Here is a 26,953-nt window from a genome sequence, read left to right as displayed (position 1 = left end):
ACCATGAGGCCTACTCAGAAAGAATAAGGGGGGTGTACCCAGCATTCACTAAGCATAAAGGGCAGGCATACCCACGTGGAGATAGGATGACCTGTGGCCTAAAATAACTAGGGGCGTACCCATCAAAATGGAACGAGGAAGTGCGCTCATAAGGTCAACCCACCAGTAATGAATAGGTGCTTATCCTAGGAGAAGGGGACAGTATCATGACAAAAGTCAATAATTTTATAAGAATTATTCTGGAAAGTATAAATTCTGTGAATGACTAGCGTTATTATGTTTTGTAGAAACATATGAGCATAAGCTTTCAGCCAAAAGGCCTCTTCTGAATAAGACAAAAAACTCTCTCTCTCTCTCTCTCTCTCTCTCTCTCCCTCTGTCTCTCTCTCTCTCTTGCAAAAGTAACTCTCACACACATGGCCACTATCTCTGGCTGCCTGCAAGCAGCTGGGCATGATGGGAGAAGCAGTGTGGATGGTGGATGTAAGGAGGAGGCTGGGGTAGGATGGGGGAGGGGTAGCAGGGTAGGGTTGGGGAACAGTAAAGTGCTGTTTGTGGGAACAAATAGGGAGGAGGTAGAGAAAGGGTAGTACAGTGAGATGCAGTTGGATGGTTAGACAGAGAGGGAAGGGCAGAAAAGAAGAGAAGTAAAAAGCCTATGGGTGCATTGGTGGAATAGAGGGTTGTGTGGAGCTGGAATGGGAACAGGGAAGGGTCTTGGTAGGTGAAGGTCAATGACTAAGGAAGATTGAGGCCAGGAGCGTTATGAGAATGTAGAATATATTACAGTCAGAGTTCCCACCTGCACAGTTCAGAAAAGCCGGTGTTGGTAGGAAGGATCCAAATGGTATAGGCTATGAAGCAATCATTAAAGTAGAGAACATTGTGTTGGATGGGGTACTTTGTTACTGGGTGGTCCAACTGTTTCTTGGCCACAATTTGTCAGCTTGCTGGTTGTCATGCTCACGTATAACACAGCAGCTTCGCTTCTAGACCACATGACTGGTTTCACAAGGTAGTCCTGTCTGTGATGAGATAGGCGATGCTTGTGACTGGACTGGAGTAGGTGTTGATGAGAGTATGTATGGGTCAGGTCTTGCAACCAGGTCTTTTACAGGGGTATGAGCCATGAGGCAAGGGGTTAGGAGCAGGTGTTGTGTAGGGATGGAAGAGGATATTGTGTAGTTTCAGTGGGTGGCATAATACCACTGTGGGAGGAGTGGGAAGGACAGTGAGTTGGACATTTCAGGGCATGGGAAGAGGTGTCATAACCTATGCGGAAAATGTGATTCAGTCACTCCATTCCTGGATGGTGCTGAGTCATGAGTGGGGTTCTCCTCAGTGGCTGGTGGGACCTTGGGAGGCAGGAGTAGGAGATGACAGGAGAGATATGGCTCAAGAGATCTGTTTCTGAACAAGGTTGGGAGGGCAATTATGATCTGTGAAGGCCTCAGAAGACACTTGGTATATTTAGAGGACTGCTCATCTCTATAGATACAATGGCCGTGTGTGGCTAGGCTGTATGGAAGGAATATTTTTGTATGGAATGGGTGTCAACTGTTGAAGTGGAAGTATTGTAGGTGGTTAGTAGGTTTGATGTGGACAGAGGTACTGATGTAGCCATCTTTGAAGTGGAGGTCAACATCAAGAAAGGTGGCTTGTTGGGTTGAGGACAATCAGGTGAAGTGAATGGGGCAGAAGTTCTTGAGATTCTGGAGGATGGTCTTTTGGCCTAAAGCTTACTTGTTTGACAATCTTTTTGTTGTGCCTGTCTGTAATTCAGTATCTCCACTATATGGTGAATAACAGTCTATCGTTTTTCTAATATTGTCATTTAGTTTAGCGACATTTTTACATGCTTTGGAGTAGAAATGAACAGTAGCTGCCTATTTAACTGTATTTAGTAGTGCTATATGTATTTTGTTGTATATGTTTGAGTGTGTTTTGATCGCTTCTGTTGAGTGAGTGCTGTATCTTCAGTCAGGGTTACATTGCCTATGGTACAGGCACAATGTGATTAAAGGTGGATAAAGACTGTGCCTGTCGGGTATGAATACAGCAGAATTGACCATTTACCATTGGCTTTAGGCTGTTGCCCTGGACTGCAGTGGCATCGCAGCACCTGAGACAATTACTTTGGCACCTCTGGAGTTAATAGTGTTGTCTTGAACTCCTGAGGATCAACTGAGAATGCATTTTATACATTCTCTCATCAAATAGAACAGATCTTAATAATAGTATATTGCCAGTTAGCATTTTTTTGTGACATCTGTAAGGCATTTGATTATGTAGATCACAATACTATCTTAGAAAAACGCTGGTTTCACAGAACTGATGGCTTTGTACACAGCTGGTTTGAATCATACTTGACATACATAGTGCAAAAGGTTGTGCTAAATAATTCTAACAATGTTGTAAGGATAAAAAGTTTCAGTGGTTATGGTAAAAATCGCAGTGGGAGTCCCATAGGGCTCAATTTTTGGTCCATTCCTATTCCTTATATATCTCAATTACCTTCAATTTAACATTCAAAAACCAAAATTGGTACTTTTTGCGGGTGGTACTAGTGTTGTGATAGTGTTATAATAAACCCCTTTAGAGAGAAAGCAACAGAAGTCATATTAAATTATATTTTCCAAAGAAAGGACTCTCTAAAAATATGTTTTCTGTATTTTCACTGAATAACGTCATGTGGAATAATTTTCTGGGGTAATTCATCACTTAGAAAGAAAGTATTGATTGCACAAAAGTAAGCAGTTAGAATAATATGTGGTGTTCATCCACAGACTTTATGTAGGCACCTCTTCATGGAGCTAGGCATTTTCACTGCGCCATCACAATACATCATGTCGTCTGTGTTTTGAAAGCAATATGTGAAGACTTTCCTACTGGTTTGCTAGGCCTAATGCAAGAAAGGATTTTCTGTTGGAGTTGTCTCCCTTAGCCTTTGGAATTTCTCCTCCACAACAATGCAATGGTTCCCTTCTCATTTAATCCTGAGAAAGGAGGGTTACCTCATCTGCCAGCTACTCCGTTCCGAAGTCTTCCTTCTCTGCCGTCGCTGCATTAAGGTCTTAACCTGTAACCCTGGGCATGGGTTCCGTGTTATACCCCACAGCATTGGGTCCATGCCTGAACTCAGCCATCCTAGCACTCCGGCCTACTGAAATGGAGGATGCCCACCCCTGCAACGTGGACGCACCAGACAGGAATTACCCCAATGGGGAAGGGGACCCTACCTCTCTGGAGCTGGGTTAATGATTGTATATGGTGTCACAATATTTTCTTTCAATCAACTGATGGAAAAAAGTTGGGAGTATAAAAAAAAAGGGTGATAATGGTTTTTATAGACATAGGAAAGGCATATGACTCAGTTAACAGTGAAAGACTCTGGGAAGAAATGAAGAGGATAGATATAGAAGATGGATACATTAATGTAATAAAGACAATGTACAAAGGACACAATTGTAGAATTAGAACTTGAATACTTCAAAATAAGACAAGGACTTAAGCAAGGAAGTATTCTATCTCCTACAATTTTTAATGTTGTCATGGAGGGAATGACTAGGGCAGTTAAAGATATAGTAAAAGAAAAAGACAAAAAGATGGTTTTTGCAGATGACATAGTAATATGGGGCGATAAAAAGGTAGATGTACAGTTACAACTTGATGTGTGGAAGGAAATAATAGAAAGATATGGATTAAAAATAAATAATGATAATAGTGCAGTAACGGTATTTGGAAAAGAGAAAGGGATCAACAGAAATATTACCTTGAATGGAGAACCCCTTAAAGTCGTAGAAAGTTTCACTTATTTAGGGAGTGAAATATCTTGGGATGGAAGAATAACCAATGGAATTAATAGGAGGTTACAGAAGGGAGGCAGTTTCTGCCAAACAATAAAATTTGGAATAAGGAAGTTACAGTAAAAGCAAAACTCCTTATGTATAAGAATTATTGCTTCCCTATTGTAACCTATGGTGGAGGAACATGGACAATGACAGAAAGGGACTGGAGCAAACTGCAAGCAGGGGAAATGAAATTTCTGAGAGCAGTTAAGGGAAAAACAAGAACGGGCAGAGTAAGAAATGTAGAGATTAAAAAGGACCTTAAGCAAGAAAGTATGAGAGAAGAAATTGAAAAAAAAATTGAGATGGTATGGTCATGTTAAGATGATGCATGGGTAGAGACTCCCCAAAATTATGGGAGAACTAAAGATGGATGGAAAAAGACCTAGAGGACACCCAGGAACACGGTGGTAAATGGGAGTGAGAATATCTGTGGAAAGGGGAGATGTGACCTGGCAGCAAGTGGAGAGACAAAAGTGGTGGAGGGACCAAGCCAAACGAAGAGGACTCGTCAGCATTCAGACCCAGTAGTAGCTGGAGTGGGATCCAGATATAGATAGATCACAATACATATGTTTGCAAATTAAATTTTTCATAAACAATTCATTACAATTTGAGAAGAATAGTGATGTATATATACACCATAACATTGTTAAAGCTGTCAGTGGTTCAGAAAGGAGTTCAATACACAGCAGTAAAATTTCTTGATCATTTGCCCTACAACGTAAAATGTCCAACAGGTTTTAAATCTAACTTTAAAACATTACTCCTGGACAATTAGTTCTATTCCATTGATGAATTTCTACTTAAAAAGTGATAGCCACTAAAAATAAAATAAAAACCACTTGTTTTTAAGTGTAGTTGCATCAGAAGGGATAAAATGATAAGGTGTTCATTAATATTAACACCAGTCATTTTTACATGTCCTGTAAAACAAAACTTTCAAATGCTCTATGTAACATGTAACTAACTGAAGCTGGTGCACCTTCTGATTACCATATCCCGGCCGGTCGACACTTACCCGATGGTGACTGGCAAACAGTGGTGGGGTTGTGATTCTCTGGGTTGTGGGCAAAAGTGAATACTGGGCAGATGGCTCTCCCCTTACGTCTTAAAAATAGGTCTGAGGAATTGCCAACTGCTGGAAGTATATTTTTGCAAGTAAGGGATGTCTTGCCTTTTGGGATTGTGGCCAGTCTTCCTCATAGGTCTAGACAAGTGTGAAAGATGGGACTTCTAAACACAGGGAGCTCCAATGTTAGGTGGTTGATGGAGCCCCTCGAGGAAAAATGGGGTAAGTTGCGAAAGAAGGCCAGTGTCCATCTTGTTTGCTCTTTCGGGGGGGGGGGGGGGGGGGGGGGGGAGTTGAGGAGTAGGCTTTGCCAGCAGCGATTAAGTGCACTGGTTGAACCTAGCTGCAGATTGTGGCTCATGTAGCCATGAATGGCCTATCAAGTGGGTTCAGAAGTAATCATGGTCCTCTGGTTTGGAGCCAAGGGGAAGGCTTAAATCAGAGCCTCAGATGATTCTGCGGTGATCCTTGTTGTGGATTTCTTGATCTTGACTATTGGGTGGAGAATTGTAGGACCCCCCTTCATAGGTCAGGCATATACTAAACACAGTAAGCAGCTAATAGGGTAGTGGAGCATGTGTGGCACACACATGTAGGATTTTTAGTATGCCAAGCACTAAACTTCATGGCATACTGTATTTAACGCTTCCCTGCTTGTCTTGTTCCTGTTGCACTGTTTCATAACTTGATCCTCTGTTTTTTATTGTTAAGGTATGACTCCATGTACTTAATGAGACGACCTTAACACCACAACTTTTTAGTTGTCCTAGCAGAATTTCATTATCTGCACAGTCAAAAGCCTTGAGAAGTGCATGGAAAAAGCCAGCAGGATAATTTTTGTTGTTTAGCTCTACTATAACTGCATGTGTGAGATTGCATATCGCATCATCAGTAGGAAAACCTCTATAGAAGCCAAACTGAGCTGTTGTTAAAAGTTATTTTCTGAAAGATGGTTCAGAATTCTGTTGTAAGATACGTTCTCAAAACTTTTTGAGAGCAATGGAAAGAGTGAGTTGGGTCTATAATTAGGGGGCAGTTACTTATGTCCACTTTTGTATACTGCTGGTACTATTGAACACATTAGTCTTTCAGGACATACTACTTAACTCATCCTGATTATAAATGTAACTCAAGGTTAGCACTGTCAAGTCAGAACAAGATTTCAGTATTTTGGCTGATATACCAACGTAGCCAGTAGAGTTACTACTTATTAGTGATCTAATGGTTTTCGTGATCTAACATAACAGTTGACAAAACTTATGCCTGACGGTGGAGTATGCATTACATATTTAAGTAAGTTTATTGGCTTTACTTTAATGGACTATGTTTCCTTGTGTTTTCAGCTACAGCTATGAAGAATTTATTGAAGTCATTAGCCAATGATTTTAATTTTGTATCGTTTTGTCTTACTACTACTGCCATCTGCGTGTTCAATATCACTTGCATTGCCGAGTTTATTTGTTTTCCCTAATAATGCATCAAATTGTCCTTGTCTTGAGCAAACTGATAAAAACATTAAGGCAACACAGTAAGGCAGCAGTGGGGACTTTAGCAGTGGAACTTCATGAAGGCTCTAATGAAGAAGAAAAGCATTACACCGGTGATGCGGCTTTAGCTAACCTAACACTAGAAGTGTGCTGGGAGCTGGAATTTGGGGAGGAATGGCTATCAAAATTCTTGCTACACTCTGTCCCATGGCTGCAAGAATTTTGTATGATTGAAAAAAATCTTGATCCTCAAAGACCCATTATATTTCTACATCTACAACCATATTCTAAAATCCACAGTTAAGATTTTGGCAGAGGATGTCACTCACTGTGTGACATATTAGGGCTTCTTCCTATTATATTTCTATGTACAGTGTGTGAAGAATTACTATTTGAAATCCTCCGTATCTTGTCTTCACAGTCTCTATAGGAGAGACACACTGCCCAGTCACATTAATGTGACCACCTGTCAAAAGCCAGAGTAACCATCTCTTGCAGCATGTATCACTACAAGACATATAGGAAGAGAGTCAATGGGGATCTGGAAGGTACCAAAATGGATATGGAACCATGCTGAGTGCAGTATTGTGGCCAGCTGGACTATATTTCTCAGTTGAGTGAGGTGGCCCCACAATTCTTGATTAAGTTTAAATGCAGGGAATTTGGTGGCTATGGGAGTACAGTAAACTCGCCCTGGAGCTCTTCAGATGACACAAGTACACTGCAAACTGTGTGACATATTGTGTTGTTGTGCTACTAATGCCGCCATGCCAAGGAAAAACAAACTGCATTTATGTGTGGATGTGGTTCCCGAGGATAGATGCATACTTGTGCCTCCAGAATGACAAGATCATCCAAGGGGAATGCCATGAAAACATTTCCCATGTTATAATTCTTCCTTTCCTCCTTCAGCTTGAACCCTTCTGACAATTGTTGCAGGGTGTTTGCTTTCAGTTCAATGGAGCATAAAACAAATTACATCTGAAAACGCCATCTGTTGCCACTCAGTAGACATACAGTTGAGATACTGGCTTGCAAATTCGAGCCTTTGTCACTGATTAACAGCAATCAGCATGGGTGCATGAATCAGGTGCCTGCTGTGGAGGCCATACACATCAACAATAGATGAACAGTCATTGTTGATAGCTCCTTGGTTCATCTGAGTGGTCAGTTGCTCAACGGCTGCATGTTTACTTGCCCATACACATCTCCATAGCTGTTGATCACCCTAGTCATCTGTGACATGTGGTGCACCACAGTTGCCTTGGTGTCAGTTTTGAATAGCACCATTTTGCCATGTATGATATACTTGAACCACGACAGCAAGTGAACATTTTGTAACCTAGCCATTTTGGAAATGATTGCACCCTTGGTCCAAAAACCAATGATCACCCCCTTTTGAATGTCAGATAAATCGCCCCATTTTCACAATACGACAACAGCTGCACTGTTTTCCACACCCATAACACACTTTATATATCATACACTGCTAGTGCTGCCATCTGGTGTCTGTCAATGGTCATTGCACACTGATGTTGAACATAGGCAGAGGTTACATTAATGTGACTGGACTGTGTAGATATTTATCTATTTAACCTGATCTGATAGCGCTATCAGCCCCTCTCTTACACTGGACCAGAGTTTCAGGCAGACAGTACCATTTTTGCATAAAAGTTTCCTAAGAAATAACATTTTAATGCAAAATAGTAATAAATGATTTGAGTGTCTGAAGTGGCTATGTGAGTAAAGAAAATTGGCTATGAACTCAAGAAGTCAATGCTGGCAGTACTTGTACTACTTCAGCTACTGCCTACAATAATGATAATTGTGGCAGTAGTAGCAATAGTAGTAGAAGTAGTAATTATCAGAACAATAATGATAGTGGAAGATATAAAAAGAATTTATATACAAGATAAATGTTTTCCAATGTAGTAAGTTCCAGGAAAAAAAAATTTAATGAGACTGTACCAGTTAAGAGTACTGGGAAAAGAGGAAGATAATGTTGGGAAGAAGACTTAATAAGGGTAATGACTGCATACAGGGGCAAATGGTAACTACTGCTCTTTGACAAGGGTGTTGGCTGAATGAGGGATGACTTCTGATGTCGGAAGCCTTTGGCCACCACTGCTGATGATTTTTATTCAGAATTTATCTGGTGGCATGGTTCAAACTTGAAAAAGTAACTGGAAAAGGTTGGGCTCGGTTCCTGGTGCTTTTGTTCCCAATAAAATTCCAGAGTAAAGAACTTATTGCTATCATTTTTGTGCAGTCATGGAAATGCTTATTTCTTAGTTGTTATTCATAATTTATTTTATTGATTATATGCATTTGCTATATCTTGTACATTATGTGAACTCCTGTTTTTCTCTCAACATAGCTGGTGTTCGGTGGTCTGATACAGAAACTGCTGTAGCGATATGTAAAGCCCTTCAGCCATCAGTGAAGCTTCAGGGATTGTATGCTTACTGTGGAGATTCATATCGCACGAGCTCACCAACAGAAGTGTCAGCTGTGCGCAATCGTGCAGCTGAGCGTGTAGTGAAACTTAGTGAGGAGCTTGTGCACAGGGGTTTTGCATGCCCAATCATTTCTATTGGATCCACACCATCTATGAGTGCCAGTGTAAATGCTGAAGACCACAAAGTTTTGCAGAAGCTTAACGAGGCACATGTAGGGAATTACGTATTCTATGGTGAGTATTCATACGGGTTAACAAGAACTCCAACAAACTTTAAGCTCATAGCTCTTAAGACATGCATTTTAGAGCCATATTTAGTAAAAATTTCTCTTGTTTTAGTCCATATTACTACCACTCAAAAATACGGAAGCAAGGAGCTTTCAGTGGGAGAGATGTGTGTCATGGTAGCAAAGGGGAACAAGTGCGCATACCTCTTATAGCAGATGCTTTTTAGAGCCCATGTTTACTGGACATAACTTTTTAGGACACATACTATCACATCAGAAAGTTTGTCAGTTTAATTTTTGTTTATGATAGGCACTTTAGAGCCCATGTTTACTGGACATTTCTTATTAGGACACATACTACCACCTCTGCAAGTAACTTTTGCACCTTGCAAAGTACTGTTCTCCCCCCCCCCCCCCTTTCCATTCCCATGGATATACTTATAATATTTCACTTTCAGAATAATGATAAACCTCATACCATGTTCAGCGGACCATTATCTACATCTACATCCATACTCCGCAAGCCACCTGACGGTGTGTGGCTGTTAAGTTGTGATGAAATGATAAAAACTAAGTGGTGGAAGGAAAATTTTTAAGTGCATGTTACATGTACAAGCCAGCGATAATATTTAAAATACTCTAGTTTTCCAAAGTCTAATTTATATATGTCCCAGGATAATATTTACATGGATTTGAAATTTTTGTTTGTTTGCTCTATTCCTTTATGTTCTAACATAGCCACACAATCAAAAAAATACAAAATTAATCATTTATATGGAAATAAGTTCAGCAGGTAATTTACTTGGAAATATAACCGGATTATGTTACTACATATGAGTGATAAAGGTAGCTAAGTTGGAAAAATAAAAAGTACTTTTTACAATCATAATTATAGCCAACTCCAGTACAATATTAAAAGCATCTCAATTCTCACTTCCAAAACACCAAACAATCTCCTTTTAAATTTTATTTTATTTTCTTTTGGCATAAGACAAATGTTACAGATACTCACAAATTCAGTCCCAGTTAGGAACAGAGCAGCTTCAACCACCTACCTATTTATTTAAAAAAAGGAACACCATCATATTATTATAGTTGTTTAGAATAAATCATTTTATTATTAACCAATGGAAAACCGAGGATGGAATAACAACAATATTATGAAAAGGATGATTGATACTGACAATATACAGGAGACACTGAGTTGTAGACAGGCACAGCAAAAAGAATGCTATACATTTTACCTTTGAGGCAAACTGCCATTTTCTACAGTAAAAAACACATACAAATTCACACAAATACAAATCACACACATACAGGGTGACAGTTATTGAACTACATGAAAAAAATGTACATTACTTACCAACTATGGCATGCACACCCTTTATTCTACATGTAAATGTCAATACAGATATTCAGATCTAGGTTATGACATGTTTGATATGCCTGCCATCACTGGTGATGATGTAGTGCAATCGAGTATCAAAATTCAGCATGATCCGCTTAAGTGTCAGAATGCTGATGCTGACGATGACCTCCTGAATGGCTGTTTTCAGCTTAGAAATGGTTTCGAAGTTATTGCTGTACACTTTGTCTTTAATACAGCCCCCAAAAAAAGAGTCTCATGTGTTCAGCTGTGGGGGATATGGCAGCCAATTAAGGCCCATGCCAGTGGCCTATGTGTGCCCCAGAGCCAGAATGCAGTTCCCAAAATACTCCTCCAGCACATCATTGTGCACATACACAGACACAAGCAGCTTGTGTCTGTGTATGTGCGGATGGATATGTGTGTGTGTGTGTGTGTGTGTGTGTGTGTGTGTGTGTGTGTGTGTGTGTGGGAAGTCTTTCCGCTCCCGGGATTGGAATGACTCCTTACCCTCTCCCTTAAAGCCCACATCCTTTCGTCTTTCCTTCTCCTTCCTGAAGAAGCAACCATCGGTTGCGAAAGCTAGTAATTCTGTGTGTGTGTTTGTGTGTTTTGTTCATGTGCCTGTCTGCCGGCGCTTTCCCGCTTGGTAAGTCTTGGAATCTTTGTTTTTAATACATGATTTCAGTAACTGTTTGACTGACAGTGTTTTTCAGGACATCTGTATTAAAATCACCAGCAACCACTAGTTCTTTGTTTTTTTAATTTTAGATGAGATAATAAATCTTCAAGACCATTTATAAACAGGTTGAAATTTCCTGAAGGTGCTCTGCATATGCTACTATTATAAAGGAGCTGTTATGAAATTCTATCTCTGTTGCACATGCTTCTAACTGCTGCTCTAGGCAAAAATTTATTAATGTCAGTATTCTTAAATTTAAAACTGTTTTTAACAAATGTGGCATCTCCTTCTTTCTCCATATTTTGTCTACAGAATTAAGAGGCTAACTTAAATTCTGTAAGGTTTAACAGTGGTCACATGATATTCAAAGAGGCAGATTATATCAACTGGGTTTGATGACTCTAATTCATCAAAGCACATAAGTAGTTCATTAATTTTACTTCTAAGCTCTCAAATATTTTGATGCACTAAAGATAGTTGGCATTCACATTTATCAAGATGAAATTGGGTGGAAATAAAATTTCTGCTGATTGCTGTAAATTTTTAACAAACAGCTGTGTTTGCTGATCCAATGTCCCAGGATTATGCTGTTTGATTTATTTCTCAAACTGAAGGTTTGTTTCAATCTTTACTTCTGTCAGAACTTGATTTTGCTCTGTCCTACCTACTCTAAAAAAGGTGCTGCTCCAACACCTATGACCACTGGTATACATATTACCACTCATGGCAGTGCTTCCCCCCCCCCCCCTCCCTACATTTCCTGCTATTAGCCTAGCCAGTTTACACTTCCCTTTCCTGTTGAGGTGTAGGCCATGTCTAGTACAATCCCACCTACTGAGAGAATCAACAATAACCAAACCAATATGTGACTCAACACTGGTATGTCTCGTTGCTGATCCAATCGTTGTCAGGTCACACTCTATATTGTACCCAGGATCTCTGTCAATACTTTTGCCTGGCCCACCCACAGTAATCATGGTGTCTTCCTTGGTAAAATCTTACAAAGTGAACCTAAATCCTCTGTCATCTCACCCAGACCAGCACTAGGTTTAAAAAAAATTGTGACCTGGTATTCTGATCCTAACTGGTCCTGCAAAAGTTGGGCTACACCTCTGGCAGGTGAACTAGATAACAACAAAACTTCCTTTCTCTTTGCTGCCATCCCTACATTCTTATTCAATTTTCTACTGAAAGTTTGTTGTGCCCTCTCTACACCTACCTCTGTCTGAGGCTCCTCAGTTTCTAACTGAAACAAAAGATCAAACTTATTCTTCACATTCACCACAAAGGTGTCTCACAAAGTTCTAGGTCTGTTCCTCCTGTTACCTGTTGCCACTTCCCACCTCTCTTTACCTTTCTCCCTCCTTAACCTGTTCAGATCTTCCCTAGCCTGCTCTAACTGTGCCTGAAGGGCAGCAATTTTCCCCTCCTGTTCCACTATTTTCCTATCTCTACTGCATATCATACAGAACCACTGATGAGTCTGATCCACTTCCTCATTTCCCACACCACTACAGTCAGCCCAGCTCCTTTGTTGCAAGACGTTAGAATCAATTTGTTTTCTTTATACATTTTCTGGACCGTCCATTCTTCTCATTCTTTCACTCATGTTTTTCAGAGTTACAGCTCCTCATGAAAGAGCAGAAAGTAGTGCCCATTCTTAGTCCCTTGCTACAATTTTGAAATACACTTTTGTCAAGCAATAATACTGTTTGTAATGAACAACTGAAGGGTTGAAACTTCCTGGCAGATTAAAACTGTGTGACGGACCGAGGCTCGAACTAGGGACCTTTGCCTTTCGTGGTAAGTGCTCTACCAACTGAGCTACCCAAGCACGACTCATGCCCCATCCTCACAGCTTTACTTCTACCAGTATCTCGTCTCCTACATTGCAAACTTTACAGAAGCTCTCCTGTGAACCCTGCAGAACTAGCAGATCTAGCACTCCTGAAAGAAAGGATACTGCAGAGACATGGCTTAGCCACAGCCTGGGGGATGTTTCCAGAATGAGGTTTCACTCTGCAGTGGAGTGTGTGCTGATATGAAACTTGCTGGCAGATGAAAGATCTTTGATAAACATCAATGTCAGCTGCAGCTTATACCACCAGAAATTACACAATAATGCGCTGGACCAGTTTTACATGTACCTATATTGCCCACATAACATCAGCAAGTCACATTAATACATATTCACTGTGCACTGGCTGAACATAAAATCTAATTCCCGAAAAGTGAAGCTGAGAGTTGTGATGCGGTGAAGCATTGAGGGAGGCTGATTCCTATTTGATAAACAAGGTGGCACACTAATTAAGGCATGCTGCATGGAATGTAATTCAGTCTCTATCTTGTAGTCTAGATTTAGGATTGTCAAGTTTTCCTTGCTTCACTAAAGTAAATGCAGGGATAATTCCTCTGAAAAGGAAGTGGCCAATCCCTGTTTGGTCCAATCTTGTGGTCACTTTCAACCTTTTGTTCCATATATAATGACCATCTGTATAAAGTCTTAAACTCTATTTTCCTCACATTCATTTGAGGAATGCTTAAACCATATTTTTTTCTATAATGATTATGAATTTAAAATACCATTTTAAGTCCATTCCTATGTTTTATTTTTGCTTTATTTCTAGTGATGGACTTACCATTACTTGCTCTGAAAATGGATGTTGAGGGGGGGGAGGGATGATACATTCTCTCACAGGAATTGTTGAAAAATTTTCTCATAGGGATTGTTGAGCAGGCTCCTAAACGTAACAAAATCTGATTTTGGCATTGTGAGTTGAGTGCTTGTTTATGCTGTGCCCTGTACAAAATATTAGCTCTCTTATCTGGCCTAGGGAGCTCCATGTGGCACAGTTATCAGTTTCCCTTCTGTAGTTCATAGACTGTCCATTTTGACTTTATTATTTTATTTATTTATTTGGTAGGCATATTCCATAGATCCGTACATGTGAGTGATTTGCCTGGATGTGGAACGTGTCAATACAATTGTACAAAAACAATTAATGCTACAGAATATAATACAATGATATACATATTAATAAGTATCACTTTTTCTCATTTACAAGCTGTCATTTAACTAGTATAGCAATTCTCAATATAACATTATAACTATAACATTAACACTATAACATTAACATAATATTGTATCATCCATCTAATAACTAAGAGACTAAGTACATCTATTATTAAGGGAGGGCATTACTTCTGGAAAAGAATTCATCTAACGAGTACAGTGGATGATCAAGCAGGTATTTTTTTAACATACCTTTGAACAGTGTTTCATTTTCCCTTGTACATTTAATATAATTAGGCAATGCATTAAAAGTCTTTATATCAGCATACTTTACTCCCTTCTGTAGTTCAACATGTAGATCATCTTTACCTCTAGTATTGTAGTTATGGTATGAACAAATTGTTTCATACTGATCATAGTCTTTATTAACTACATTCATCAGAGAGTATATGTACTGACATGTTTTGGTCAGAATACCTAACTGTGTAAAAAGTTTTCTACATGAGGTTCGTGGAGGAACCCCACACATGATTCTGACTGCTCTCTTCTGAGCAGTTACATTTTTTTTTTTTATTTTTTTTTTTTTTTTTTTTTTTTTTTTTGAGGCTGGTGACTTACCCCAGAATATTATGCCGTAACTCATTAATGACCGAAAGTACCCAAAGTAAGCTGATTTTAAAATTCTGATGTCCCCAAAATGAGTAATGATTCTTAGAGTAAAAGTTGCTGATGAAAGCCTTTTTAGAGTAAGGGACACATGCTGTTCCCAGTTGAGCCTACTGTCAATGTGAACCCCCAGGAATTTAGTGGAGTCCACCTGTTCTAGTTCCTGATTGTCATGAGCAATTAATATACTTTCTAGAGTTTTATTTTTTGTGTGGTACTGTATAAAATTAGTTTTTTAATATTAACTGAAAGAGAATTTCAGCAGTAGACTTACCATCTACGACAATGCTTGTATCATCAGCAAACATTGTGAATTCACAATTTTTACTAATGGACAGGGGTAAATCATTAACATATATTAAAAACAGCAAGAGTCCAAGGACAGATCCCTGGGGAACTCCATGCTGAATTTTGCCCCATTCAGAATCCACTAGATTAGAAGATCCTTTGTTGCAGCCATTTAGAACCACCTTTTGTTTCTTGTCTTCAAGATATGATTTTAGCCAGTTACCAATAGGCCCTTTGATTCTGTAATGATGGGCCTTCTCCAAGAGTATCTTGTGGTTTACACAATCAAAGGCCTTGGAAATATCACAGAAGACACCAACTGGTGACTTCTTACTATAAATAGACTCCAAGACAACATTTGAGAGTGAATATATGGCACGCTTTGTGGAAACCCCTTTTTGAAAACCAAACTGTCTGTGATTAATAATATTAAGTTTATCAAGATGTGCCACAATCCTGTTATACACTGCCTTTTCAAAAACCTTTGAAAATGTTGTTAAGAGAGAGACAGGACGATAATTTTTGACATCTGTAGCATCGCCAGACTTGGAAAGAGGTCTCACAATGGCATATTTCATTCTCTCTGGAACAACTCCCTCATAAAGAGACATGTTGCAAATGTGAGAAAGTACTACACTTACATCATTACTGCAGGCTTTCAACAGTTTACTAGAGATGTTATCTATACCTGAAGATCCTTTACTTTTCAATGAGTGAATCATTTTTTTTATTTCATTAACAGTTATGGGTGTTACATTTATATCATTAAAACATTGTGGGAGGTTGAGTTTCAGAATATCTGCAGCTTCCCTTAGGTCACTACTGCAACCTATTTGAGAGGTGACACTTAGAAAGTGATTGTTAAATGTGTCTGCTATCTGTTTACTATCAGTTATTTCCAAACTGTTAATTTTCAGGACAGCAGTTTTCTCATTGTCAGATTACATTCCAAATCGTTCTGATTTTATTGTTTGAACAGTTAATCTCAGATTGTTTGCACATACTTTTAGATTTTTTAATGACTTTAGGTAAGATTTTGCAGTATGTCCTATAATATTTCATCTGGAGGGGATTGTTGGATTGTCTGGATACTATATACAATTCTCTTTTTCTCTGGCATGATATTTTTATGCCCTTGGTGAGCCATGGTTTTTTGCTTGATTGCCTGTTCTGTAGTCTACAGACCTTTTCTGGAAAGACATTTACAAATATACCTGATAATTCATCAGTAAATAAATTATATTTTGTATTAACATCATTTGCAAGATAAACATACCTCCAGTCAGTCTCCCGAATGCATAATTTGAATTTTTTGATATTTTCCTCATTCGTGTTTCTAATGGTTTTCCACTGTGCACTAGCTTTGTTCTGATTTGTATTAAAGTTGTCAATTGTGAGTATTTGCCCATCATGATCAGAGAGACCATTTATGACTTTTTCAACTTTGATGTGATTAGTTTTACTCATATCTATAAAGATATTGTCTATTAGTGTGCTGGAAGTGGCAGTAGTTCTTGTGGGAAAACTGACAGTGGAGACAAGGTTGTAGGTATGCATTAAATTTGTAAACTCTGTCTTACAAGATGAGCTTTCTGGGAAATCTATATTAAAATCTCCAGTCACTATAATGTCCCAATTTTTTCTTGTGAAATACAATAGCACAGAATCTAATTGTTTCATGAATACTTTAAAATTACCAGATGGTGCCCTGTATACTGCTACGATTACCAGTTTCTTGTTAGCTTCTACTATTTCTGTGACACATGCCTCAAAGTCTTTCTCTACACAATATTTCTTTATATCTATTGTATTAAAGGACAGGCTGTTTTTCACATAAATAACTGCCCCACCTTTGCACATATGCTTTCTACAAAATGAGGTAGCTAAAACATAGTTTGGTATATTGAGCATTTCGATGCCAAAAGTGACATGGTGTTCTGTCAGACAGACAGAGAATATGACAGACAGAGAATATGAGCATAATTTGTGCCTGTTGGTTCATCAATATTTACAATAAATTGGTCTAACTTACAAAGCAGGCTTTGAATATTTTGGTGAAAAATTTTGAGCTTATTTTTAATTACATGATTTTTTGTTGTATAATCATGTTTGTACATTAGCCCACTTAAAAACAGTGAACATGGCAGTATTAATTAAACTGCATGAGAGATATGGTGATCTACAAGATGATTTAATAAACTTGGAGGTTTAAACTCCTCAAAAACTCTCTTTATTTGTCCAAAATCACAGCAGAATTTGCCATTCATGTCACATGTATATTACCTACATGCACCTTACACCATCTCCCTTCCATCCCTCAAAAGTAAGATCCATTGATTGCTTCCCATCACTGCCCTTAAAAACACAAGCTTTCCCTGACTATCATTGAAATGACAAACAGCTGTATGTTACAATGAGAATTCAAAATTGGCATTCTTCACATATTAGTGTTGTATGTCAATGGATGTTTCCTTTTATTCTGCTTCTAACAAAATTAAATTATACTTGATTACTACATTGATGCATGCACAATTAATTGAACAACATTGTAGTTTCTCATGTTATCTACTTTGATATCAAAAAACCTATGGGACATTAATAAAACCATGGGATTACATTAAATTGAGTCAAGAACCACTACCTTTTATGCGGTATATGGATTATCTGAGAGGATCTAACTATTTTTCTGAATCAAATGTGTGACCATCCCTTTTTAAGGATGGTAAGGTGGTTGAATGCGATGAAGGGAGGGGGTTGGGCTAAAGGACTAAACACCAAGGCCATCAGTCTCTTGATTTGAAAAATGATGTCTCCAGAAGTAGAGACGTCCACCGAGAATGTGAGCAGACCACCGAGAATGCGAGCAGATCTAGTCGGGAAAAGGATAAAAATGTAATGGACATAAAAAGCAAGATGACATAAATAGGGAAGCCAGCAGGTGGGGGTCCCTGGGTCTTTCCCTGAATATTTTTACACGTACGTAGAGCTGGATTCAGTCAATATGTCTTGGCCAGCTCTAAAACATTGCTGTATAGGATTTAATTTATTTATTTACAGGGTGATCTTAACACTTTAATGACTGTAAGAAAGTATTTAATCATACAATATTCCATAGCCAAATACAGATATCAAAAATATGAGAACACTTGGTGAAACTAATAGTTACTCTTTATTCAGGTCTTTCATTTTACATCAGTCAGATCAATACCATAAACACAATAATTACAGAATCTTTAATATAATTTTCTAGGGTATTTGAATTTCATTTAGAATGTATGAGTTCTTCTCGGTACACTGGTACATTCAGCTTCATTAATGTCTATAGATTTAAGTAATTTCCACTTTTTGTGTAAGATTACATGCAAATTTTCTTTCACACTATCTGAGAAATCATAGAATAGAATAGAATAGAATAGAATCTTTATTGTCACATGACATGTTATATACAATCATTCAATTGAAACATTGGTGACTCGTCAATGAATAATTCTATGCATACCTAAGTATACCTACAACAACTACAACAAGATACATTAAAATAATGCATTGTGGATGCTCCCACAAGCACATAACAACATAAAAAGATAATTACATGTTAGAGTTCTTCCTTTTTCTTAACATTTCCACAGTGGTTTGAAATCATTCTTTTAAAGTATTTATCATGTTTGTTTCTGGAGTTCATAAATGTAGACATACTCCAAAGACCACATACTTTCTTAATAGTAGTATATATGTTTACATCTAGATATATGTTTACATCTAGATATTTAGATACATAGTTTATAAGTATGGACACATAAAAACAGAACACATATAAAAAGAACATTACCTCCATTAAAAGGGAACATAAGCATACACATCGAACATAATGTAGAACAAACAGGAAAACCAAGCACATGAATATCTCCTACTTGCCTTCCTCGTTTATAAAATCATCCACACTGTAGTAGCATTTGCTTTTTAAATATTTTTCAATGTTTGCACAAGTGGATTCTAGCTTGCAGTCCTTCAACTTTGAACGGATTTTATTGCCAAGCTTCAAAGCCATATAATATGGCGTATTTTCAAATAATGTTAACCTGTGGCAAGGTAACATGTAATCTTGTTTGTGCCTTGTTTCATAAGAATGTGAAAATGAGTTTCCCTCAAAAAGATGTGGGTTTTTTAAACCAAAGAGAAGTGTTTCGTATATAAACATGGAAGGAATCGTCAGTAAGTCAAGGCTTGCAAATAAGGGTTTGCATGATTGTCTATTGTTTGTTCCAGTCATAGCTCTGATGATTTTTTTCTGTAGCTTGAACACTCTGAGGAGGCTTCCTTTTTCAACTCCCCAAAAAATTATCCCATATCTTACAACTGATATAAAATATGCATGATTCACAATTTTCCTAACACTTAAGTCAGTTACTTTGTTCAGAACCCTCATTTCGTAAACAAAACTATTTAACAGTTTCAGTAAGCAATCCACATGATTAGTCCATGTCAAGTTTTTATTTATGGTCACTCCCAGAAATTTGACAGAATCTGCAGTTATCAGTTCTCTGCCTTCATAACTTAACTTTGTTACATATTCAACAGTTTTTTTGGTCCTGAATTGTACAATTTGTGTTTTTGTTAAGTTTAGTTTCATAGCAATATTATTTATCCAACTTTCTAGTTCTTGAAGAGTCTGTTTTGTTTTCTGTGCTAATTCTTCAGTGTTTTTGCAGCAGACTACTGCTGTTGAGTCATCTGCATACATAATTGTATCTTAAGTTACCTTACCTGGCATGTCATTTATATAATATAGAAATAGTAACGGGCCTAGTATGGACCCCTGGGGGACTCCTGCTTGTATTTCCTTCCAACTAGAGCAAGCTTTCTTACCCTTATCTTGTATAGCTACTCTCTGTTTGCTATTTTTGAGATACGACTTGAACCAATTTAAAGATTTTTCATGGAAGCCATAAGAAGCTAATTTGAGGAGCAGCTGCTTATGGTTTACCATATCAAATGCCTTACTCAGGTCACAGAAGATACCGGATACACTCTCCTTGTTATCAAGGCATTTGCTTATTTTAGTGATTAGTTCATTAATAGCATGCACAGTGCTTCGGCCCTTCCTGAATCCATACTGATTATTAAGAATAATGTTATGTTTTTTGTTATATTTCTCTGGTTGGTTACAAACTACTCACTCAAATATTTTAGAAATAATTGGTAATATTGATACTGGTCGAAAATTTCCTATCTCCTCTTGTCTGCCCTTTTTGTGAATTGGTCGAACTTCCGCATACTTCAGCTTATCCAGAAAGCAGCCCTCATCAAACGATTGATTTATTATGTGACAGAGTTGGGGTGCAATATTATCACATCCCGCCTTTATTATTTTTGTTGGGACTTCATCCCAGCCCACAGATTTGAGATTTTTTAGGGATTTTATAATGTTAGCCACCTCGTAGCAGGATACTTCAGTGAATTTAAATTCTGCTGATCTGTGCTGCATTATATTGGGACTTACATGTGGAGGAGGGTGTTTGTCAATTTTGTTAGAATTTATGAAATACCTGTTGAATTCTTCACAAATATGTCTGGAGTTTGTAATCATTTCCCCATCTATTTCTAATTTATGACTAAAACTTCTTGTTTTTTCTGCACCTATTTCACTCCTGACAATTTGCCATACAGCTTTTGATTTATTTGTGGCATCTGATATGTACTTACTGTTTGCTATTTGTTTTGCCTGTTTAACTACTCTACCAAATATTCTTTTGTATTTGTTTACATAGCTGACAAACTCTGCATCATGGCTGTTCTTTGCTTGCATGTGCAGTTTCCTCTTTCTAATACTAGATATCCTGATGCCTTCAGTTATCCATGAGTTATTTTTACAGTTTTTGTCACGTGCTGTTATGAAGGGGGAAGCATTCATTGAAAACACTCATGAATTCTGATACAAAAGCATTGTAGTTTGTATTTACTGAGTTCTGCTTGCTGAAAGACCAGGATGTTTCATTTAGACTTGATACAAATGTATTCACATTGTGTTGGCTAAAGTTCCTGACTCGTTTCACTGTTACAGTTTTTTCTAAATTTGGCAATGAGAGAAAAAGGGCTGAATGGTCAGATATACCTAATTCTATGATGAACTTTTCTGTAGTACCATAGTTGATGCTGCTCACTGTATTGTCTATACATGTTGCAGAATATGCTGTTATTCTAGTGTACTCACTAAAGTTTAATGTTAAGCCAGTTGTAGATAACATGTTCTTAAGAGACATGGCAAACCTGTTATCAGCCCTTACATTTATGTTGAAGTCAGCACAAATTATGACCTCTTTACATAACTTTTCTACCTTCAGTCTATATAACAAGGTTTCAAGTATGTCTAAAACTGCACATGTAGCGGAATAGTCAGGGATATGATATATACTAATAATTAATATGCCGTATTCCAAAAGTTCAATGCAGCAGCTTTCAAATAATAGTTCCTCGTTCCAGCAATTAAAAATCTGCCTGACTTCAAAGCTTAGTGATTCTTCTACTAGAATGCACGATCCTCCAAAACTGTTTTTTCTACAAAAAATCGCTGCTAAATTGTAACCTGAAAGTGAATTTATCAAGTTTATATTTTCACTTTGAAGCCAGTGCTCGTTTCAGCATATAACTTTTACAGTACCTGTGTTCTCCAAAAATACTTCTAGTTCATACAATTTGTTCATCATTCCTACTGATAAGACTGCCTATATTAAGATGCATTATGAAATTATTACGTTTTAAATCAATCAGAGAATCATTTAATTGGTCATCGAATGTGGCACCTGCGTGGGTCTTTAATTCTAAATTGCATTCCTTTATTGTGTTACTCGTGGACCAAATTCCATGGGAACTGGTCCACTCTGTTAGTTTCCCTGTGAAGGATCGCCCAGCACAATAACAGGCTTACTTCTACTTTCGTTGACGAGAGAGACCTCTTCAAGAGCATTGTTTATGTTAAAAGCTAGCATCCTTTTACCGTATTTGTTCTGTTTTCAGATCTTCAGCAGGCATCTCTGTATTCATGTTCCTTGGATGATGTGGCTTGTAGGGTTATGACTCGTGTTATTGGTCATTACCCACATCGAAAACAGATGCTTATTGATTGTGGATTCACTGGGCTAACCAAACAAGGACTGAATGCTAATAAATTTGTTGCAGGATATGCCCTATTTGAGAATCATCCAAATCTAAAGTAAGTGGTTGTTTGTGTGACTTACAGTAGATAACCAGGGCAAGAATTAGCTCTCCAATGAAGTAGTGTGTGTGTGTGTGTGTGTGTGTGTGTGTGTGTGTGTGTGTGTGTGTGTGTGTGTGTGTGCGCGCTGTGGCTTGTGCATGTGTCTGTGTGTGAATGGTTTGGGGGGAGGGGGGGGCTGAGTGTGCATATTTAAGTATTGTTTGGCATGAATAATATTCCATAGCTAATCTTCCAGACAACGTCTTAACTCAGAGCTACCAACAAACTAAAACGCACACACTTACACATGCTGGTCCTTTATCCCTGCACTTAGGCCCTATTTGTATAAAAGGTTGTTACAATTTGCAGTGAGAATCTTCAGAAAAGAAGACAAATGTCATGTACAAAAATTATATCATAAAATGTGACAACAGTTTCATGGTACGAAAATGAGGTATTGAGAATTACAAGTAAATCACATTGAAGAATGTGAAGGGGAAAAAATTGAGTTGTAATATGAGGGGAAATAAATGATCTATTAGGTTAAAAATCACAAATAAAACCTGCAAAGGAGTATCCGCTGACAACCAAATGGAATGTTGTAGATAGTAGTAGAAAACATGTAGAAGTAATAAGGATGTAAATACTAGCTAAAGATAGACATACATAGGAAAGCATAGTGGGGCCATAATCCAGCAATGGATAGCTGGATGGAATGATGATGATGATGATGATGATGATGATGATGATGATGATGATGGTACCAGTGATTTTGTGGCAACTCATAAGCATCTATCACTTGTGTATAGAGAATGCAACTTAAAAATAGCAACTAGCCACAAGTAAGGTTCAAATATTTTACTCAAGTCACCATAACCATATGATGGGGCTAACTGCATTCTAAAGTAAGCCCTCGGAGTCTTGATGACCAGCCTTGTGGAACAGCTGTAAATTGATTTCTAAGAATTGTGAAAAAGATGTGCACCACACAGATTTCCAAGTGACATAGCTTTTCTCCACATTTATTACCACCACAAACGCTATGATGACCAGATTTGATCTCACATCAATTTTTTTTTAAAGCAAGTAGACCGTCTCCTACACCACAGTAACACAGTGGCAAATACAATCACAGTGCACTTTTACCTGGAGTTGGACAGACTTTCTGAAGTTGGTATTGAATTACACAGTTGAAGGACAAGTAAGCTGCACGACAACAGCTAATATACCACACAAATGTATTTAGTTGACATGAAAGCATTAACACAGTATAAACACATGATAACGTTTCAGTACTGCCCTATCAATGTTTATGTACAAACTAAAGCTTAGCAAAAGAGATTTTTTTTAAAAAAATTACGACATACAAGGTTATATGATGGGCAGCAAGCTGCCATTGATATGGTTGTCATGTGATTAATAGCTGCAGACATTTTATGGGCTAGTTGCACAGAGATCTTACCATTGCTATATCTGAGCCGAGACTAGAAATTTTGGGCCATGTCTAGCTATTTACGGGTTGCCATATGAACAAATTGTGATCTATGAAATTACATAATCATAAGAGAAATGGCTAGTTTAAATTTTGCTTCTTAGGATGGACTATTAATATATTGACAGTAACTTTTCTATGAAATATGTGGTGTTGGAAATTAGATAAGTTTATAAAACCACTTTGTGCATCTATATCATGAATACCCCACTCATGAGTGCAAGTGCCATATTGAAAATTATCATGAATTATACAAAAATCTTAATTAATGTGTCGTCTTGTTTATAAAATTTAGGTCAACAAAAGTTTTGTGGTAAAGGTTGGAATCTAACAAGCACAGAGAGAAAATTTAGATTGAAAAATGTAGCTGGTCCTAAACTTTAATGTTAATTTCCTTATAAGTTAATCAGTTTCATGGAAAGTGAAGTCTATTGCTGAAAAGTCAGAATGTCTGTCTTTTTAATGACTGATGTCACTATCTCCAGAAATACATGTTAGCTCATACGAGAACTGCAAAGTTGTACTGTAGGAAAAGGTTAATTATTCATATGTTTTTATGAACAAGGTTTTCAATAAAACTAGATGCATCATTAGAATTGGCACATTCAAAATAATACCTTGAATAATGAATATAAGTGGAAAACATCTTAGTTAAGGTTTTGAAACATTTGAGCATTTACTACATGTGCATACTTATAAAAATCCTTTAAAATTGAAAAATAAGTAAAGAAAAAAATTTTTTAGCAGGAGTGTAATAACAGAAGTTGGAATCTTCCAGCTTGCTCTAGTTCAGTTGGTTTTAAGATTTAAAAATCTGTCTTCACGTGATTACCATAGGCTTCTTTGCTGACGCCTTATTTTATAGTCGTAAAGTGATATCAAAATCTACCCAAAGGTATGCCAAGTTTGAGTTGAGTAATGAAGTAGATATGCATTTTAAATTGAGGGGTAATACTGGAAATATTATTCACGATTATTATGTAGCTGATGAAAGACATATATTTCTGTGGGATGTATGTATGTTTTCAATGCAACTTTGACACAAGCACACTAAATATGTATGTGTGCAGTTTGTGTCATAATAAAGAAATAAGCATTATTTTTTATTTTGTAAGATCCCACATACATTTCTTTTAGACTATATAAAACAGTGTTAAGAATAACAAATGGTTGCAAACTTAGAAACTGCTTTAAACTGCTCTTTAATATCTCAAATATTGCTTGCTTACTCTGTGTATATATTATTGCAAATCTTCTGTTCACCAAATCAAACGTAGTAGACAAATATTGCCAGAACCATATTATTGCAAATCTTTTGTTTGCCAAATCAAATGTAGTAGATAAAAATTACCGGAACCATTGTTTGAATACAGATTTTTGTGAATACAATTTTACTGAACTGCTTAAATTTATTTTATCTAGAACAGTTACATTAGTTTGAATATTGTTTTCAACATTTAAATTTTTTTGGTCCAAACTGATGATGTTTTGTTCCATTTTTCCTGCTGTGGCCTTCTGTTCAACTCTGACATCATAAAATTTTTTGATTGTCGAGCCGATTCACCTTCTAGCTCATTTTCCAAAACAATATTTTTTTTTCTAAAACATCCACTTTTTCATTCACACTTTTTAACCCCTCTGACTACCATTTTTTTGGCTCTTAAACCTGATTACTAAGTTGGTCTATTTGGTATTGTACCCTATCCATTTTACAGTTGTTTTCAGTTTTCAGGTCATTTAATTGTTCTTGTAGTGAAGTAAATTTTTTGTTTACTGATCAGTAACAGCACTAAATCTGCTATTGCTATCTGTCTTCATTTCCTTTAGTGTTGCCAAAATTAACAGCAAAATATCAGTTTTTAATGTTTCTGTAGTGACTACTATTTCACTCAGTTCAAACATGTCCTGGCTGGGTCCCACAGCTTTCACTTCTACATCATACCTTCCCTCATCTCTATTCATTTTGTTAACAAGCACATGAGTCCACAAAAAAATTAATTTCACAGATAGTTTGTATTTACCTTTCCTTTTTGATGTCCGTGGTTGTAATTGTAAAGTCCTCTTTCATTCAATCCGGTCCATAATTGTTGCCAATACATTATCACTGTTGATAGACTTTGTTGGACAGCTCTCAGCCTCCTTTCTTCCATGATCGTAAATCCATTCACTCGTAAACTGCAAATGATACATATCTTTCTCCCTTCTTCTGCAACAGACTAAACTTCATTATTACTCAATTGATACTTCACAATGCCACCACTTGTAATCTACCCCTCCCTCACATCATTTGTTGATTGTCTCTGTTTTTGTGGTTAACTCTTTAAATAAGCTTTTTACTTATCTTCTTTTCTCATAGTTGGCTCCAGTTCTTCACATCTAGGGGCTAATTCTTGAAGCTGAAATTTTTGACATTATAGGTTCTCAGGGTTCCAATTGGCATAATAATTTTTGAAGTAAGCCTCCGTAATTTCTGTTTTCATGTTAATTTTATTCTCTCCCATTTTTCTGTATCACACTGTCTACAATTTCCACGTCAACAAAGGCAAAAATTACATCTTTCTTCCAAAAAATAAAAACACATCACAGGCATGCCCACTACTACTTCACTCTGGTACTAACAATATTCCAAAGAGTTTACAAATTCTCTTGACAAATGAATTTATATTCATTTATATTATTATTGTATAAATTAATCCAGATGTAAACATAACAATTAGTGTCAGGTTATGTAACGAATAATAGAAATCTTAAGTATGCCAAATATTATGTAATTTTAAATGTTTCTAAAAGAACATAATTTCAGCTGTACATACAGAACTAGTACATATTAATTGTAACAACAAAAATAAAGTAATTTCTTTTTCTGGATTTTAGCCTGTAATATAATACATTGTGTATGAAACCATATGAAATTCTTTTGAAAAACAACTGGGATAATATTAACCTATTCAAAATTTGAAAAAAAAACATTTTTGATATTGATTATTTCTGTTGATGAAAGGTAATGTTAGAGGAGGGTGTCCCTTTACACCTTCATTTCCAAACCTATCTTTGTTTGCTCTCTGAGGAAAGAACTAACAGCTCCAAGAGCTTGGAGAAGTTTTTTCAATTTTAAATGTATCCATCAGTGATACTGGAATTTCATGTTCTAAAGCTAAG

The 26,953-nt window shown here is 37.1% G+C and overlaps 1 protein-coding gene across 1 annotated transcript in view; it reads left to right on the top strand.

The window, feature by feature from the left end:
- The window catches only part of LOC126282116 (D-threo-3-hydroxyaspartate dehydratase-like), a 118,546-nt gene that overhangs the window by 76,548 nt on the left and 15,045 nt on the right, over positions 1-26,953 (top strand). The window contains exons 4-5 of the mRNA XM_049981583.1: positions 8,785-9,099; positions 22,122-22,317. Of these exons, the coding sequence (XP_049837540.1) occupies positions 8,785-9,099; positions 22,122-22,317 (511 nt within the window). The remainder of the gene's footprint in view (positions 1-8,784; positions 9,100-22,121; positions 22,318-26,953) is intronic.

This window comes from Schistocerca gregaria, chromosome 7 (genome assembly GCF_023897955.1).
Source record: "Schistocerca gregaria isolate iqSchGreg1 chromosome 7, iqSchGreg1.2, whole genome shotgun sequence".
NCBI lineage: Eukaryota > Metazoa > Arthropoda > Insecta > Orthoptera > Acrididae > Schistocerca > Schistocerca gregaria.
The sequence above is the reverse complement of the archived record's forward strand: the minus strand, read 5'-3'. Positions and strand labels throughout refer to the sequence as shown.